At 35.8% G+C, this 20,745-nt stretch overlaps 1 protein-coding gene across 1 annotated transcript in view; it reads right to left on the reverse strand.

Annotated features, from left to right (window-relative positions):
* The window catches only part of PPM1E (protein phosphatase, Mg2+/Mn2+ dependent 1E), a 203,593-nt gene that overhangs the window by 29,861 nt on the left and 152,987 nt on the right, over nt 1-20,745 (reverse strand). Inside the window, exon 2 of the mRNA XM_044675063.1 lies at nt 15,198-15,316. Within this exon, the coding sequence (XP_044530998.1) occupies nt 15,198-15,316 (119 nt within the window). The remainder of the gene's footprint in view (nt 1-15,197; nt 15,317-20,745) is intronic.

Consider the following 20,745-nt stretch of genomic DNA (forward strand, 5'->3'; position numbering starts at 1 on the left):
CTGGCAAAGTTTTAGGAGTAAATAGCACTGCAATCACTTTATCCTTAAGACTAAGAGATCTATTATTTTAGTGTGATGAAGGAAGGCAGCTAATTTTTATACCAGAGTGAAGAAAAAAAAATGTATGTGGTTTCCACTTTAAATGTATCTAGAACTTAATAGTTATGCCTTGTTAACCCTTTCTAGATCATGAAAAGAGAAAAGATTGTTTAAATCGGGGAGAAACTAAAAAATGGATGCAATTTAAAACCTATCTAACCATTCTAGAGGGCAATTTGGAACTATGCCCAAAGGGCTATTAACTTTTGATCCTGTAATACTGCTATGGGTCAGTATCCCAAAGAGCCAATCAAAAAAGGTGAAAGTACCTACTTGTACAAAGATATTTATAGCAGCTCTTTTTATAGTGACAAGAATTAAAAATCGAAGGGATGTTCATCAATTTGGGAATGGCTGAACAAACTGTGATATGTGTTGGTGATGGAATACTATTGTCCTATGAGAAACGATAAGCAAGATGATTTCAGAAAAAGCTGGGAAGATCTGCAGGAACCTACACATATGAAATAAGGAGAATGGGAGAAAATTGCATACAGTAACAGCAATATTATATGAAGATCAACTGTGAAAACTTGGCTACTCTCAGCAATGTAGTGACCTTGGACAATCTTGAAAGACTTATAACAGGGAATGCTATTCACCTCCAGAGAAAGATCTGTTGAAATGGATAGATGAGGATCAAAGCATACTTTCTTTCACATCAGTGTATTTATGGTTTTATTTGGGGGCTTTGGTTATGTACAAGTGTGCTCTTACAACAATGACCAATATGTAAGTATGTTTTACATGATAATAAAATTAAAATAAAAAATTTGAAAATAACTTCATTAGTAAAAAAAATGAATGCAATTTAATTAAGGAATAGAAAGAGTGATTTAAACTAAACAGGGGTCCACTTATCCCCATCATTATCTAGGCCTAGACCTTGTTTGGAATGATGGGGATAGATATTCAAGATAATGTTAAGGAGGGGAGGTAACCAGAAACTAGAAATATCTTTTGGGAAGGCTAAAGTTGAATTTTCGAACTTTTATATAATAGAATAAATTGTTTAGGTAAACTAGAAGCAAGGTCGCCAAAAGAAATAGGGAAAAAACATGTATTTGAAAGCTTTTAAGAATCTCAAAACATAATTTTACAATTAATAAATTATAAGGAGGAATTTAGTGAAGTAAAGGTTAGTTCATTAAATAGTCTAGGATCTGATTGAGAAATCTGCCAATCCAAATCTTTGGAAACCTTCCCTCTCGGAAAAATACTTATATAAAAATATTCATAGCCACATTCTTTGTAGTGGCAAAAAACTGGAAAATGAGGGAGTTTCCATCAATCGGCTAATGGATGGACAAATTGGGGAGTCTGATGGTGATGGAATACTATTGTGCTGAAAGGAGGAATTCCATGTCAACTGGAAAGACCTCCAAGAACTAATGCAGAGTGAAAAAAGCAGAACCAGGAGAACATTGTACACAGAGACTGATACATTATGGCACAATCGAATGTAATGGACTTCTCTGTTAGCAGCAATGCAAGGACCCAGGACAATCCAGAGGTACTTATGAGAAAAAATGTTATTCACATCCAGAGAAAGAACTGTGGGAGTAGAAATTCAGAAATAAAACATATGATTGATCGTACGTTTTGATGGACATATGACTGGGGAAGTAGACTCTAAATGATCACTTTAATGCAAATATAATGATATGGAAATGGGTTTTGAACAATGAAACATGTAAAACCCAGTGTAATTGCTTGTCGGCTCCCGGAGTGGGGAGGGAGGTAAGAATACAAATCATGTAACCATGGAAAAATATTCTAAATTAATTAATCAATAAAATATTTTTTAAAATTAAAAAAAAAGAAACCTTCCCTCTCCTATTCCTTATCAAAAGGGGAGAATTTTAAAGTTTATTTTAATAAAGAGTGAGTTTTCATCTGAAGTTTTTGGCTATCACACTTATGTAAAATTATGAAATTGTATTTGAATGAATGTAATGAAGTTACATTTTTGAGCCAACTTGATAATGGTAGACTTGGGATTCAAGGATTTTAAGATAGGATCTTTAAATCTGAAGTCTGTTGTTCAGGGAATTTTGAGTCAATTAACATGTGTTCACTGTATGTGTAATTAAAAAAACAACAATATCTTACCTTTCATCTTAGAATCAATACTGTGTATTGGTTCCAAGGTGGAAGAGTGGTAAGGCCTAGGCAATGGGGTTAAGTGACTTGCCAGGGTCAAACAGCTAGGAAATATCTGAGGCCAGATTTGAACTTAGGACCTCTTGTCTCTAGAACTGGATCTCAATCCACTGAGCCTTCTTGCTGCCCACTGAATGTGTAATTTCAAGAACTCCAGAATGCATGTGATAATTTTTAATTTATAAGTTAAAGATAAATGAAATGTAACTTATAGGAGCATGAAAAAATTAATGACAATAATAATAGTAATAATTAATAATAATAATTCAAGCCCTAAGCTGGGACTAGTGAAATTTTGCTATTTGAGGTAAAAACTCTTGGAACTATGATCTGATATTGTTTTAAGTTTTGATTACAGGGATGATTATCTAAATTATCATGCAGTTAATGGTCTGCCATTCATGAAGGAAATGGCATGTATGACAGCCTAAGAAATGCTATAGGTGGATTTCTATCCTTGAGAAAAGTTAAGTGCATGATCTTGGCATGGCCTGATGTAGGATCCTCATTATTCAATTTCCCCATGGTGTCATTTCCTTCTGGACAGGAACATTTCCCACCTGTTTAGTTCTAAGCCTGGCTATTGTATCCTGTGAAAAATATAGAGTTTTGTTGCGTGATTGACTATTAAATATGATGAATGCCTAGAATCAAACGGAGCTAATGGAGTTTTTCTTCTTTTATGGTAAATGTCAGGTCAGCCTGTGCCCTCGAGTGAATAGTCTTGACATTGTTATAACCACTTCCCTCCTTTTTCCTATTGTAGCAAATTTCTATAAATAGTTGCAAACTGCAGAAGTTTTGTTGTTGAAATTATGTTAGTTAAAATCACCTGGGGTTCTATTTGGAAGGATTGAACCTCACTATAGTGTTTGACAAACTTCTGTGGACCTGTGGGGGTCCTTAAAACTACATTTCCCGTGGTCCAATGGGTTTCATGGGTTTCCTGTTTTGGATGATGTATTAAAGGTGAGGGACTATTTTAAGTAGGGGGTAGTGACTTGGAACTTCCTCTTTAGTTACCTGAGCTCGAGGAGAGAGGAAGGGAAATGGCTGAGGTGAGGTTGGAATAGGTTTCTTACAGGTGCGTGGTCAGTTTATCTCTATCAGCATGGCTTTTATTAAAATACTATTCTTCCTTTTGATCTCGGCCATCATCATTTTTAATAATAACAAAATATTTGTTAGATTGAGGAAAATATATAGTTGGTAATCATAACTGTGAATATGTACGAGATGGACTTATCAATAAAATGAAAGCAGATAGCAGAGTGGATTAAAAAACAAAATCTATATATGTTATTTACAAGATTATAATATGTTATTTACAAGATTATAATATGTTATTTATAAGAAACACTTTTGAAGCAGGGAGACATACAATAAAATAAAAGTAAAGGGCTGGAGTGGCATTTATTATGCTTCAGTTGAAGTAAAAAATGCAGGATTAGTAATCACGATCTCAGACAAAGTTAGAACAAAAATAGATTCTGATTAAAACATAAGGAAAGAAATTACATCTTGCTAAAAGGTACTATAAATAATGAAGTAATAGCGATACTAAACTTATATGCATCAAATGGTATAGCCTCCAAATTTTTAAAGGAGAAATTAAATCCTTCAGGAAGAAATAGACAGTAAAACTCTACATATAGGGGATCTCAAATTCTCTTTTTCAGATCTAGATAAATCAAACTAAAAAAATTAAACAAGAAAAGGAAGTAAAGGAAGTAAATGAAATTTTAGAAAAGATAGAACAGATCTCGGGAAAGATTTGAATGAAAATAAAAAGCAATATACCTTCTTATCAGTAATATATGGCTCCTAAAATTGACCCTGTAGTAGGACATAAAAATTTTACAACCAAATGCATAAATAATAAATGCATCCTTTTTAGCTCATCACACAGTGAAAATGATAATCAATGAGGCTCCATGGAAAGACAAATAAAAAATTAATTGGATACTAAATAATTTGATGCTAAAAAAGGGGTAACTCAAAGAACAAATTATAGAAACAATGAATTTCATTTATGAGAATGACAATGAGGAGACAACATATCAAAATTTATGGGATATAGCCAAAGCAGTACTTAGGAGAAAATTTATAATTCTAAACACTTACATCAATAAAACAAAAAGCAGATCAATGAATTGAGCATAAAACTACAAAAACTAGAAAAAGAACTAATTAAAAATCCTCAAATAAAGAGTAAATTAAATTAAAAGAGAAATTAACAAAATTGAAGGTAAGAGAATCATTTAACTAATAAATAAGACTAGAAGTTGATTTTATTAAAAATAAATAAAATAGACACAGCATTGATTAATTTAATTTTAAAAAGGAAAGAAGAAAATCAAATACTCAGTATCAAAAATGAAAAGGGTGAACTTACCACCAAAGAAGAGAAAATTAAAGAAACATTTGTTATTTTTGGTCAAATTATAATATATAGGTGATATCCTCCTAAGGGAGAATTAGGATTAGATAAAAGAATAAGACAAAGATGTAATGTAAAAGTTTTTTAATTAAATGGAATTGTTAATTTTGAGAAAACAATAGGATTAGACTTTTAGAGTTAGGATATATACATATGCATATGATTGGCTTCCAAATGTCTCTAATGGGAAAAATCGGGTTTGAATATCTTATGTTTACAAAATTGGATTACAGATTTTATATATAAAATTGCATTGATAATTGTAAAGAAAGTGAAATTCTTTTTCTTTTTTTGAAGAAAGGCTCATTTTCCAAGTCAGACTTTATGAATTTTTTCATAAGTTCTTTCTTCAGCACGTTGAAAACACTTTCTATATCAGGTACAAGGTTTAGGTAAAGAAAGAAACAGCAAATGGTATATGAAAACCAAAATTCTTTGTAGTTTGAGATGAATTATGGGTTCCTAATTTTCTTATTCTTTAGCTTTGTTCTTATAGCTTTGTTGTTTAAAAGGATCAGAACTATAAAGTTTGAGCTGATTTTCACCACATGAACTAGTTATTGGAAAAGCAAATTTTAGAGATTCTACTAAATTGTATTAAATCTGGTCACTGGTAGATTTTAGTAGCATTAGCTGGGAATCTCTACAAGTGACTTGGAACCAAAGAAGCAAAGCTTTCTTTAAAGCTGCCCTGGGGATGAGGCATATTCCAAAATGCCCAAGAGAAGCTATTTCCAAGGACCAGACATGAAATATCTAAAACTCAAAATGTACTGATGAAATGACACTAGGAGTGGGTTAATAAGATAATAGGAGACTTGATGATATTTAGTACTGATCATCATTGAATTACTTTGGCCCTTTGTTTCATGATGTATATGTTTGCTGAGTTTTCTTGGTTATCTTGATGATATGTAAATCTCTCCTTTAAAAATTAGTCCACTGTGAACCCTCTAAGTACTTTGTTCAGTAGCCTGACTTAGTTTGCCTATAGATTCTATTTAATATGGTTTGTCTCCTCAGAGGATATCATCATTTTTGTTCTTAGGTTTTGTGTTAGCTATTATATGAAGGATGATTCCCAGTGGTCCTTTCTTGGTATGTAGTATTGATAGTAAGCATGAGCACATTAAAAACCATATCAAATTTGACTTATAAATAAATGATCCATGGGGGGAGTGGGCTGGCACCTTCTCCCATGGATCAAAAAAAGGAACTGAGAGAATTGTGGCAATCTTATGAACCAAACTGACTGCGTCTTAGCTCTATTCTGAGATCTAAATTTTATTTTCCTGTAAATTCTACCTGCTTGCTAATTGTGGTAATTAAGTGACATCCTGTTTCACATCTGGAAAGTCTACAAACTCACTCTCCCCCCTCCCAACTTAGAAAGTCTCTAATCTTTTCTCCAATTAGACATCATATGAACTAATCTTGTATCTCGATTTATACACTGTTGATTGTTTGCTTTTAATGCATAAAAACCTGTCTCCCCTGTATTCGGAGTCTCTTATTTCAGATCTTACCCATTATAATATCTACATCAGGATTCCCATAGGCATTTCAAACTCAAAATGGCCAAGATGGAATTCATAGTGCTCAAAAATCCTTTTCCAAAGTTCTTTATTTCTGTTAAGGTCACCCCAATCCTTTAATCCATGAATGTTCGCAACCTTGAAGACATTCTTGAATATTCTCCCTGTATCACCCCTGCATATCAAAGAACTTGCTAAATTTGTCAGTTCTTCCACCATAAAATCTTTCAGATTTGTCCTTTTCTCTTAATTCACATAGCCACCATGCTAGTTGAGGCCTTCATCACCTATTTTCTGGATTATTGCAATAGCCTAATTGGTCTTGCTGTTTTCAAGTCTTTTTCCTCTCCATCTTCAGCAGGGGTGCCAAATTGATTGTTAAAACATACACTTTTGACTGGCACTCAAAAATCTTTTAGTGTCTCCCTTGTCACTAGGACAAAATACAACTCCTTAGCCCGGCAATTAAGGCCCTCCAAAACACTGCTACCTCTTATCTTTCCACTCTTATTGCACATTTCTACCCTTCACACACTCACAATTCAAGACAAGCTGGCTTCCTATATGTTCCCAGGACATAGAGTTTCATTCCCTACCTCCTAGTCCTCGTACAAATGATTATCTCACATCCTGAATTATGCTCTGCCCCTCAGAACTCAAAGCCTACAGCAAAGCATACTTCAACAACTGCCATATCCTACAGAATAAACTCTTTCCTGACTCTCTCTAGCCCTTAGTACTTTCTCTCTCCTGAACTGATTTTGGCTTACTTCACATGGACTTTATATTTACTTATCTACGTACATGCAAATTCCTTAAAGAGACTATTTCTTTTCTGTTTTTCCAGGTCCCCAGGGTTTAGCATAGTCCCTGGCTCATCAAAGATAAGTAGTAAAAATGTTTTTGTTAAATTGAAGTTTATAACTAAATTTATATCTATAGTCTAATGCTTTTCCCATTTCACTTTGTTGCTTCTCAATATGCATTTTTGCTGTTATAGAAAAATTTGTTTTGAATGGAAATAATCATTGTAAAGTACAAAACAGAAATTAGAGACTTTAAAAGTCCTCAGAAAGAGTACAGAAGCTGAGGTGGAGTTAATGAGTGAGAGGATTCGAGGTATGGAGGATATTATCCTTTGTCAGCAACCCTTGACCGTCTTCCTTCAGTCTGTATTCTTAACAACAGGGATATGAGATAGAGACTATAGATAGAGATAGAACCTCTGGTTCCATTGGTATAGGGAATCCTGGATGACGAAAATTACTCTTCCAATGCAGGCTGGCACTTCTTCTGCAACTGGTAATATTAAAGAACTGTCTCAAGGCACAGGACCAATTCCATATGCCCATTTTCCCTATGGATTTATAAATAATACTTCCTCTCCCAGTGAGTTCTCAGTGCGGTTCATCCTGAGTGAGATTAATTAAATAAACTAGAGATTTTTAAATTATTTGGAATGATGGTTGACAAGTTCAAATCATCAGGTTAGCATAGGCATATCTCTCTGGCCTCTCTTGAAAGTCTCTACAACAAGAATAGTCACTACTTATTGATTTTCTCCCTACTTTTTATGCCACCCCTCCCAAAACCTTTTCAATTCAATACCATAAGTTTATGGCATTTAAGAAAATTCTTTCTTAAATAAGAGTGTAGGGCAACTCTTCAGCTTTTCTCTAACATGAAACATTCTCCTGAAGGGAGTGTTGCAGAATGTCAGCACCATAAATAATTGCTGATTGAAAGGGAAGGGAAAAGGAAAAGGGGGGAAAATGGTCCCCAGCAGCAATCCACCCCCTCACAGCTGTAAATTACTCAGCAGTCATTAAAGTCTTGGTTCTGATCTAGAGTTAAAATGGAGTCAACTATCATCCTGACCATATGATGCTGAATTTAATTGTAGTTACAAGGCTTGTAATATTAGTACTAGAGAAATAACTCCAAATCATAGAATCACAGAATTTGAAAGGTAAAAGGGATCTCAGAGGGCCATCTAATCCAATTGATATATAAAAAGAATCATTTGACAAGAAGTTGTTCAGCCTCTTCCTGAAAACCTCCAAGGGGAGGGAACTCACTGCTCCTGAGGCAGACCATTCCACTTTTGGACAACCCTTTTTGAACAACTGTTAGCAGTTGTTTCTAACATCAATCCTAACTTGGCTTCTTTAGATCTTCCATTTGGAGGCTATATTTATCCTTATTCCTCCTGGTTCTGCCCTCTGGAGCCAATCAGAACAATTCTAATGCCTCCTTCCACATGATAGCTCTCTAATACTTAAAGATAGCCTGAGTTTTCTCTTTTCTAGACCAAACATGCCTAATTCCTTTAAACCTATGCCTATATGACCTACACTAAAGAGCCCTTTACTATCCTGCTTGCTCTTCTCTGGAGATACAATCTTATCAATGTACTTTTTAAAATATGGCACTCGAAACTTAACAGAGTACTCTAGAAAAGATCTAATGAGGGCACAGTATAGTGAAATTATCATCCTCTTATTCTGAAAGCTCTACTTCTCTAAATGTAGTCCAGTCATATTAGCTTTTTTGGCAACCATATCACACTACTGACTCTTATTGAGCTTATCTTCCACTAAAATCCCTAGGTCTTTTCCAGAACAACTGCTTTCTAAACCTGCCTTTCCCATCTTGTTTTGGTTAAATTGTGTTTTTGCACACCAAATATAAGACTTTACATTTATCATTATTGATTTTAGATCTAGCCAAAAAGGTCTGCCAAAATCTTTTTGGATATTGACTCCATCATCCATTTTATTAGTTATCATTTCCAGCTTTGTGTGATTTGCACATATGATGAGCATACCATCTATTCCTTTATCTAAGTCATCAATTCAAATGTTAAATAGCACAGGGCCCAAAAAAGATCCCTGGGATATTGCATTAGAGATCTTCTACAATGTTGACACTGAACCACTATGAACTTAAGAGTTTGACCATCCAAACATTCAATTCTGAATTTATCTCATTGTATTATTGCCTAATCCACATCTCTCCATCTTCTCTACAAGAATAATATGAAATATTTTATCAAAAGCTTTGCTCAATTCTGGGCAAACTAGATCCATAGATTTCTACTCATCTACTGGTTTAATAATCCCAACAGAAAAAGGAAATAGGTTAGTAAAAGGTTAGTCTAGCATGATCTGTTCTTAATGAAGCCAAGCTGATTCTTGGTAATCACTACTTCTCTTTCTAGATGCTTGCCAACCATCTCTTTAATAATCAATTTTTAAATTTTCCCCAGGAATTGAAGACAAAGTAATTGGCCTATAGTTTGTAGTCACTGTTATCTTCTCTCTCTCTCTCTCCCTCTTTGTCTCTCTGACAACTGGAACACTTGCCCTTCTCCAATCTTATGGTTCCTCTCTCATTTTTGATAATCTTTTCCATATCACTGACATTGGTTTAGCAAATTATATCTGCCAGTTCTTTCTGAAACCAAGGATGTAGTTCATCTGTGATTGCTGACTTGGATTTATCAAGGGTTAGCTAGATGTCCTCATATTATCTCCTTATTTATCTTGGGTATCAATTCCCTGTTAGTCACTTCATTCTGTCATTTCCAGTATGAGTCATTTTTCCTTGCAGAGAAAACAGAAACAAAATACAAATTGAATACCTCTGCCTTTTTTATTGTTAATTATCATAGTCCCACCCATATCTTGCAGAGGTCCTTTCTCTTCTTTGGTTTTTCTTTGTCTCCTAATATATAGATTTTTTTAAAAAATCCAATGAGCTCTTTTTTGTTGTTTTTAGTTTCCTTCACCAGCCTCAGCTCATCCTGAGCTTTAATGGTTTTGACACTTTTACAGGACTCTACCACACTATAATATTCATTCTCTGGCCTTTCTTTCATCTTCTGTAAATTTCTTTTTAAAATTCAAGTTGGTTGGCAAGTTCCTGGTACATTCAGCTTGATCTCTCTAGACAAATCTAATTTTTTTTTCTTAATTGGAATTGTTTTTTTGTGTCTTCAGAATTTCATTCTTGAGAAACTTACATCTCTCCTGGGATGATTTCCTCTGAGGCATTTTAATTCATAGGATTCTACATATCTGTCCTCTGAAACCTTTTAAGTCAGCTTTCCCAAAATCTATAATGATGTTAGTCTATGCACAGATATCTTTTCCTTCTCTATCATAAACTCCAGGTTGGATACTTTCCTCTCACCCACTTAGGTCCACCAGTATTTCTACCTCTGCAATAAGTTTCTCCCAGTTAGTGAGAAAATAGATACAGAATAAATTTTCTCCTTACTGGTTTCTCTATCTTTTGAAGATGAAATTACCACCACTAAGATATGTCAAGAAGTTACTAGTTGCTCTGCTATTGAGAGAAAGAAAGAGCTCTAGCAGATGTCTGGATAACTGAAGTCTCTTATCACTATTCTATCATATATCTGTGCCAGGCTTGTGATGTTTCCCAAATTTCTCATTTATTTCCTCCTTCTTTTCAGGTAGTTGTTGGTATATTCTAATGGCAAAACCACTTTGTTTCACCTTCCTTTGATCCAAATGTTCTTTATCATGCTGGTTCCCATATTTTCTCACATAAGTAAACCTTGATAATACACAGCACTCTATTTGCTCTTGTGGTAATTTCCATGGCTTCTTATTAAATGACAAATACTCATTGTACAAAGAACAATTTTTCTTTCATCATTCATTTTCTTTAAACTTTTCAGAATCTAAACTGGTTTGTTCTTTGTGTGGCAAATTTAAAAGCAATTGTCCAATTGCCCAGGGCAAACAACTATAACCTCAACTGGATCTTCACTTGTGTAGAAATCCTTTTACTCATTTCATTTTGGTTCCCTATCACTTTCCCAAAAGCAGCTGCTTCAAACCTCCTCTTCTTAAGCTTCAACTCACCTTCTACCACTCTCCATCCTCTTGGCAAATGACCTAATCTTCTATTTGATTGTGAGGACACAAGCCTTCTGACATGAACTGAGCTAACCCCTCAATCCCTTAATTACCATCCCCTTCAGTCTTTTGGATTTTGTTTAGTTGATAAAAAATATAATCCAAAAAACTCCTTCCTTTTGCCCTTCTACTCCCATAAGTTATCTTCTTATTAGTGCTTCTTCATCAACTACTACACTCTTCCAAGCCTCTGTAAGATTATTTATATTCTTAATCCTTTCACTCATATTCTTTTCTCTCAGATCAACAATAACCTTTTTTTTATTAATTGATTTTTTTCTCAATTACATGTAGAATTTTTAACATTCTTTTAAAAAAATTGAGTTCTAAATTCTCTTCTTCCCTCCTCTTTACCCTCCTTGAGAAGGCAAGCAATTTGATCTAGATCAATGATTCCCAAAGTGGGTGCTGCAGCGATCCAGGGTGGTGGTGATGGCCACAGGTGCATTATCTTTCCTATTAATTGCTATTAAAATTTTTAAAAAATTAATTTCCAGGGGGCTAAGTAATATTTTTTCTGGAAAGGGGGCAGTAGGCCAAAAAAGTTTGGGAACCACTGATCTAGATCATACACGTGCAGTCATGTAAAAGGCATCACAATATTATAAAATAAAACACAGGCCAACCCTCCCACCCAAATTGGGAAATAAAGTTAAAAAAAAGTCTGCTTCAATCTGCATTCATACTATCAGTTCTTCCTCTGGAGGTAGATAGCATTTTTCATCATAAGTCCTTCAAAATTATCTTGGATCATTGTATTACTGTGCATAGCTGTCATTCACAGTAGGTCATCATACAATTTTGTTGTTACTGTGTCCAATATTCTTCAGGTTCTGCTCACTTTACTTTGCATCAGTTCATATAAGTCTTCCTAGGTTTTTCTGAAACTATCCTTCTTGTTATTTCTCATTGCATAATAATATTCCACCACAATCATATACTAAAACTTTTTTGGCCATTCTCCGGTGGATGGGTATTCCTTCGATTTCTTATTCTTTGTCCCACAAAAAGATTGCTATATTTTTGTACATCTAGGTCAGTGATGGTGAAACTTTTAGAGACAAATGACCAAGCTGCAAGTGAGTCCCCCCACCTTATCCCAGACAGGGGAGGAAGAAGCACTCCCATTGGGCTGCTGGGCAGAAAGATGGGTCATGTGAGAAATGTCCTCGGGTGCTGTGGAGAGGGGGAGGGGAACAGCCCCTTCTGGCATGTGTACCAAAGGTTCACCAACATGGATCTAGGCCTTTTTCCTTTTTTTTTCTATCTGTTTGGGATATAGAACCAATGACATTGTCAACCAAAGGATATGTAGCTCAGTTTTATAGCCCTTTGGGCATAATTCCAAATTGCTCTCCAGATGGTTGCATCAGTTTACAACTCCATTAATAATGCATTACTATCCCATTTTTTCCAATCCCCTCCAATATTTGTCATTTTCCTTTTTAGTAATATCAGTCAATCTGACAAGCATGAAGTGGTACTTCAGAACTGTTTAATTTTGCATTTTTCTAATCAATAGTGATTTTGAGCATTTTTTCATATGATAAAAGATAGCTTTGATTTCTTCTGAAAACTACCTGTTCTTCTTTGGCCATTTATTAATTGGGGAATGATGTATATTATTATAAATTTGACTCAGTTCTCTATATATTTGAGAAATGAGACTTTTATCAGGGAAACTACCAATAACCTTTTAACTGGCAACTCTATAGCTTTTTCTCAGCCTTTATCCCTCCTTGACTCTTCTATAGCTGTAGACACTGTGAATCTCTTTCCTCCTCCTCTTTCCTCCCTTGGCTTCTGTGACTCTTCTGTTTCTTTTTTAGCCTTCTGACTAGAGTCTTTCTGCTGCTCCCTCTATATAAGTATTTCTCAAAGCATAGCCCTTCAGTCTTCTTCCTTTTTTAAACTCCTCCATGGTGATCTCTTCTTTTCTTCTTGATATAATATATCTTTACAGATGATTCTCAAATTGAAATACCTAGCTTTACTCTCTCCTTTTGTGCTCCAATTTTGCATCCAGAACTTGTTAGACAGCATCACCAGATTGTTCCACTGTCACCTCAAACTTAAGACACCCAAAACATAACTCATACACACCTCTCTTCCCCAAATTCTCCTTTTCCCAACTTTTCTATTTCTCCTAAAAGCACTATCATGCTCCATTACCCAGATTACAAATCTGTCCTATCTGACTCTTCCCTTTCCCTCATTTCTTCACATCTAATCAACTGTCATGTCCTGTCAATCCTCCCTCTACAACATCTCTCCCATCTCTCCTATTTGCTCCACTTGCTCAGCTGTTTTCTCTACCTGCCCCTCACCCCCACCCCAATAACTCTTGCCCAGAGCCTCATCAGCTCTCATCTGAACTATTGTAATGGCCTTTTTTAACTAGGGTCCCTGCTGCTAGTCTTTTCTCTCTTAAATACATCCTTAACACAGCTACTGAAATAAAGGCACAGATCCAGCCATATCCCTACTTCCTTACACTAGTTGTTCCTTTAACTCCACATGCTATCTCCCTCAGAGCACTGGCCCTCTATTTCTGCCTTTTGGAATCTTATCTTCCTTCAAGGCCTGATCAGCTCAGGTACCACCATATCTGTAAAACCTTTCCTGAATTCCAGCTGCGAGTATTCTCTTCTTTCTCCTCATGGCTTCTAGGATAGAATACAAAACTCCTTTGACTGCCATTTTAAGACTCTTTGCAGTCTAATTTTTACTTGTCTTTCTAGACAAGCCACACAATTATCAGTTAGACCAGACAGCCACTTCCTGAACTTAGAAATGTATCTCTTGCCTCTATGAATTCACATAGCTGTCTTACCTGCCTGGGATGCACTAGCTCCTCATTTTTGCCTCTCAGAATTCTTATTTTCCTTTGAAACTTAGCTCCTCTCCCTCCTCCTCTGTAAGCTTTTCCAATTCCCATCCTGCTTAGTTTGTCTTATATTTTTATTTATTAATGTGCAAATTATTTCACCCTGTAGAATGCCATTATATCCCCAGTAGCTAGTACTATACTTGGCACAGAGCAGATACTTAAATGTTTGTTGAGCTGAATTTGATGTGTGTGTGTGTGTGTGTGTGTGTGTGTGTGTGTGTGTGTGTGTATAAAGTATTTATATGTATATAATGTTCTCCCTGTTGCCTTTCCTTAGAGGCTATGGCGTTTTTTATCTTTTTATCACAGAAGCCTAGCATGGTAAACATAGTAGCTCTTAAGTAAATGTGCTGAAATGAAAAATTGCCATATTAAGAGTATTTTGAGTTGAAAGGCCTCTTATTTTCAAAAACATCAACATTTCCTTAGAGGCAGTTATGGAATGAATAAATTCTTCCTCTCTATGACATTGACAAATCTATTCTGCTCCTTTGCCTGAGGGAAAAAGCCTACAGAAGCCTCTCCAAAAAGCTGGAATGCCTGCTGTACATTTCCCTTATAGCCACTCCATCTCCCTTTTGGTTGAAAAGAAATTTGCTGTAACAAAAAGATCTGGTTTACAATTGTTTTTAGGAAGCTTTTCTTATTCTTGCTTTTTTTTTGCATAATATAACATATTTGGTGCTCCATGTGTTTGATTTATTAAAGGTAAGTGACAACATTTTACATTTATTTTGTTCCCATTTAAACTCAGAAGTCAGACATGATTAAAATAATAACTTTCAGTCCCTTTGACTAATTATTAATGCTCTATGCCTTCTCTTCTGCTCATTCTTTCCATTTGTCTGGTTATCAGTCTCTTCTACTATAGCTGTCATTGTAACTATTTCCTTTTCTCTTGTAGCATGGTACCTTCCTGCACCTCTTTCCTCTCTTCTGAATTTATCTGCAAAGTTTTTTTCCCTTTTCTACCTACTTTTTTTTAATGTCCTTTTCTGGTATGATTTATTTGAATCTATCACTAGGGAACTACAGTTGAATATAGATTTTGGTGCCATTTTCTGTAGGTCATTTTGCTTAACAACATTTTAGTATCTTCAATAATGCACAAGGTTACTTACCCACAGTCCCTTCTGAGCCATCTGTTTCCTTTGGTATGTAGTACATAGAAAGATCACTCTGAAGGACTTCATCTGATGTTGCTCTGGCTAAAGCAGCAGCCAAAAAGGAAGGGCAATTACTGAAAAAGATAAAGGGAAGGCTGTTTTCAACAACAGTTAATAAAGCAGTGGTTTTTGTATAAAGCTAAAGTTGTTTCAGAATCAGAAGGGATACAAAGATGGAACAGCCCTATATATATGAAAATATAGTAGTGCTTTCTGTGGTAGCAAAAAAAATGTAGAAAGGAGAATACTCAGATTAGAGAATGGCTGAAGGAAATGTGGGATGTGAATGTAATAGAATATTATTCTGCTATAAGAAATGAAGGAGGAGGGATTTAAAGAAATATGGGGAGGCATAGAGAGAATGTAGAGGGAAAAAAGCATAACCAAGATACTAATAAATCAAATAACTGCAATGATGCTAATAAAAGTAACACTAAAAATCAGCTAAATTCAGAGAGACGGAGAAAGGGAGAGGGGGACTGGGAGGCAGAGGGAAAGACCCTGGGGTTTTGCTTAACTGTTTTTCTTTGTTACTGGGAAGGATTCTAGAGCGGGGTATGTCAGGAAATGAGTGAAATTAAAAACAAATGGGCATCATAAAACAAAGGGCATATGGTGGCAGTGTTTAAATCCTTCAATGCTGAGCAAAACATTTAAAAAGAACTCCTTTGACAATTGTGGAATTTAATTAAACACTCAGTCTGCAGACTGCTGTACCAGGAGTGATCCAAAGATAAAAAAAGATAGTGGTCCTTGCTCTCATGGAGTTTGCCATCTACCAGGGGAAATAAATAGGATCTCTACTTCTGGTTAAGTCCCTGTGAAACTCAGGCAGGTCTGAAGCAATATACATACCTATGCTTAAATGATACCCTAAGGAAGAATATATTTTTCTGAATAAATCCCCTGGCCCTAACCAGAGCCCTAATCCTTGGGTGAGTTTGGACCACTTAATTCATTGGTTGGGAACCCTGCCCAGTGCAGAAACTCCCTCCACCAATATAATTAGCAGTCTTTCTGTAATTTATAGTCTTTATTTACTTATTAAATGTAATCTATAGTCTTAAGAGAGTTATATAGGGGGTAGTAAGAGACTAACCCAAGCACAAAGTTAGTAAAGTCTCTACATGGGATCTAAGCCCAGATCTTCCCAACTCCAACTCGGAAATTTTGAATTAAGTAATTCTTCTTAATTACTTGAGGTAAACTTGCAAATGATTGGGTTTTATAAAGATTGTCTTATTTTACTTCCTTGGCCTTACTGTCACATGACTGGCTGTAAAGGATCTAGTGGTTATTGCCAAACCACTTTTCCTATACAATCCTCTTTCCTCCCCCTGCCCCATCTTCTCATCTTATCTCTGTTAAAAAGGAAACTTTTTATTGTTCAATTTCCAAACGTTTAGCTCTGAATTAAGGATGTTAAAACTTGAGAGAATGAGGGCATTAATCATCAGTTTCATTAGTGGCAGATGCATCATCTGAAGACACTTTTAGTCCCTGTTAATTTTTTTCCCTTTTGTCAGACAGAATGAAAATATTTTCAGTGAGGTAGGGAAGAGGATTAGCTGACTAATACCTAGGGGGATGTTCAACATCAAGCCAGACACTTTATCCACACAGCTATTCCCATGTGACAGAAAGCTATAAACTAAACCTGAATCTTTTCTTATGGTTTTGACTTTGAATTGAAACAGTGATGATTGCTGAGAAATCAGATTTGCAAATATATTTTAAAACAGTCACATCAGAGAATGTTTGATACTACTTAAACAGAAGCATATCCTGTCATTAAGAGAATTACCAGGAATGACTAACGTGATAATAACTGCCTCCATTCACCTTTTCTCATACAGTACGAGGAAGATTCTGATGCAAGAAGTTTTGATGTTTGAGCAAATGGAAGATACGTCTGACAAATATTAGGGAGTGCAAATTTCTCTTGTTGGGGAGAAGATAAATGATTGGGTGAATTTCACTGTGTTGAGACTTCTCTGAAGTTTGTGTTAGATCATTTGTTTGAGAGGAGCTCTGAAAATTATAAATGTTTTGAAGTAACCAGATTAATTCAATCACCTTTTCTCCAAGTAAAGAAAATAATCACTTTTTAAAAAAACCTTTTTTTAAAACCCCTTACTTTTCTGTCTTAGTGACAACTATAAGATAGAAGGGCAAGGGCTAGGCAAACGGGACACCCAGGGTCACACACAGGTGGGAAATGTCTGAGGTCAGTTTTAAACATGGGTCCTCCCAACTCCAGGCTTGGCTCTGTGCCACCAAACTGCCCCATAGAGTTGGAACTTTAAAGGCCATCGAGTCTAAAGCTCATTTTATAGATGAAGAAATTGAGAACAGAAAGGTTAATAGTTGGGAATAAGGACACTTAAAATATGCTAACAGTCTACTCTATATTTGGAGGGATATGTTGAGATCCCTTAATTCACTGGTATGGGAACTCTCTCCACCATGCAATGAACAATGTAATTTGTAGTCTTAAGAAAGTAGCTGGTGGGGGGGGGGGGGGTTAAAGGGGAGAGCAGGAGGTTAAAAGATTTGCCCAAGGTCACAAAGCTAGTAAGTATCCACATGGAATCTGAGCCCAGGTCTTCTGGACTCCAATTTAGGATTCTAAGTTGTTAGGTAATCCTCCTAAATTATTTGAAGTAGATTTGAAAATGACTGTTTCGATAAAGATGATACAGGTGGCAGAGACAGGATGTCATAGCTGCTTAGGAATGGAATTTGGAATCAGGAAACCATGGTTCAAGTTCAGCCTTTGACACAAAATGACTATGTGACCCTAGGCAGGTTTTTTAACCAATTTAGTGCCCCAGGCAACAACAACTTAAAAACTATAAATTACAAATGAGTTACTATTTGCATCAGCTAAGGGATTTCCACCCTGGGAGTTCTCACAGCAATGAATTAACAGGTCTACACCTTCCTCTCTCAATTCTCCCCCTCCCCTAAGTTACTCTTTCTTTCTTTCAGGCCTATTATCCCAACCTTTGAGGCCTTTATATTTTCATAACAACAAATCCCCTAAAGGGAATAAATGCTTATCCAGAACTTTGTTCTTTGCTTTGGACCTTGAAGCATCCAACCTAGTTATGTGCAGGTACATATAATAATACTATATTATGTATGTGCCACTGGATCATTTTTAATTTAGCATGAACATCCTCAAGTGAGAAAAGAGAGAAATAGTTCATCAGCCTTCTACTTATGCTTCATTTGGATAGGTAGCTACAAAAGCTGGTAGTGGCTCTGTGTATATGAAAATGTATTAGAATTTCCCAAAGTATTGAATTTCGTATGACTTGGCTCATAAAGGAGGCTTCTGGGCTCGATAAGACTGTCACATATTGATACTCATAATCAAACGACTGAGAGAATTTGTGGGAATTGAGGAAAGCACACCAACTCCATCTCATGACTCAGTTCTGGATCTAGCTCAGTTCCCTTTCTATTCGATGATGGGTCTAGTCCAATTTTTGTCTTGTGAGAAACCTTTATCCAATTATGAGAATTGTGAGAAAATGTTATTGCGGTTTGGACGTAGCTCTGGATGGCCGGGAAGCCTGACCGCCTCTATGTGTTGCTTAAAGATGTTTAACTAAGGACCTGGGTTATACTGACAAGAAACCCAGTCAGATCCAACGATCGCTGTAAGGAGTCTTCTCATAATTATACCTCTCAAGCAACCCATATATCTTATCTGAACACTGCCCTGTACTAGTAAATCAATCCCTGTGGGAGTGGAACATCTCTTTTTCTGATTTCAGAGAATTGTACCTACTTGCTCTCCCCATCCCAACTCAGAAAACCCCTCATCTTTCTTCCACTTAGAAATTAGATTCCTCAATCTTGTATCCTGGTTTATATCTTTTTCTTTTCATTCCAAAAATCTCTGTCCCTCGGTCTTTGGGGTTTCATGTCAAGCTAAGGAGGCCTGGTCCTGATTTGTTATGCAATTAGGATGCACGGATTAATAAACTGATATGCTTAGAAGCTTGAACCTTTATTTCCTCAGTTATTTCAGGTATTCACCCATCATACTACCTAGTATTACTTTAAGCTAACAATTATCCTGTACATTAGAAATATACATGAATTCTCAACTCAGCTGGCATGCATGAAAATCCTCGGGATTTTACTTTGTATAGGCCACAGTCAGAGATGTCTCAATTATTGATCCCTGCTACTACTACTAAACCTAATGATTTAATCTTTAGCTAGCACTTCTATTAGCTAGCACAGACTATTTTGGCACCCTGTTTATATCCTTTAAAAAAAAAAAAACCAAAACCAAAACTTGCCTAAAAGACTATTTTATGAATCACAAAAAGACACTGATTGTGTTATAATGCACAAGCTACATACCTTCTGTGGCTCAGGCTTTAGTCAATGTTTACACAAATTAATTTTTTTCAGGCAGGCGTTTCCCAAATGATTCATTTTGTAAAAGTCAAGCAGTGACACTTTGCAGCAGAACGTTAAGACAGACACAGATGTTCTATCATTATGGGAGCATGAAAATCATTTCCAGAATCAGTGGATTAACACTGTATTCCTTGCTGGATGGTAAATCTCAGGAAAGAGCATTTTTTTCTACGCAAGACACGAATACTTTCCTGTTTAGACTTCACACTAGAGAGTGTGGACTCAGCAACATGGACTACGCTAAAGGAAACCTTAGGATTTCCCCTCACTGCAGTGAACATACAAGTTTTTTTTGTTGTTGTTGTTTAAATTTTGGTAGTCTGCCTTTGTTTGCTAGAGCATTCAAGGAAAATTCCTTCAATGTATGTCGATAACTCAAACCCCTGGAAGGCAGAGGTATCTTATAATTCACACCATGTGCTATCTCCATGCTGCCACAGGGTGCAAAAGATTAGATGCTATCTCAGTATCTAATCAGTGCTTTGGTCTGACTTTGAAGGCTCGATAGATGTGGTTTCATACTGAGTGAGGTGACACTTTTCCAGGAGAGAATCAAAATTATAGCATCTAACAGCTATGTCCAATCTTGAGAAAGGCAGTATGATATAATGGGACCAGGAGTCAGAAAACTGGTCACAGCTCTTCTGTTAACTAGCCATATGACACTAAACAAATAATTTAATTGCTCTGGGCCTATTTCCTCACTCTAGAAATGAAGGAACTAGATAATCATTAAATTCCTTTTTTGCTCTAATACACAACGATTTTCTAATTCTAAATTTCCAGAATATGTCGGGGAACCAAAAGGACTTTAACTTACTGTAGCAAATGGACAGAAATGAAAAGTTTTGTTAATAGTGTCAGAACAGTGACAAAAATAACTTAAATTTCAATAGCAATTTTAGATTTCCAAAGAGCTTTCCTTACTCCTGTGAGAGGGAGAGAACTTGAAGCTCGGGGAAACGAATCAATCAGGAGTAGCCCAAGTGGATAGTTAACAGAATTTTACAACTCAGATCCTAAGGATTACATTAGACAGAGAGGAGCAGGGATTAATGAG

This window comes from Gracilinanus agilis, chromosome 4 (genome assembly GCF_016433145.1).
Source record: "Gracilinanus agilis isolate LMUSP501 chromosome 4, AgileGrace, whole genome shotgun sequence".
In the NCBI taxonomy this organism is placed as follows: Eukaryota; Metazoa; Chordata; class Mammalia; order Didelphimorphia; family Didelphidae; genus Gracilinanus; species Gracilinanus agilis.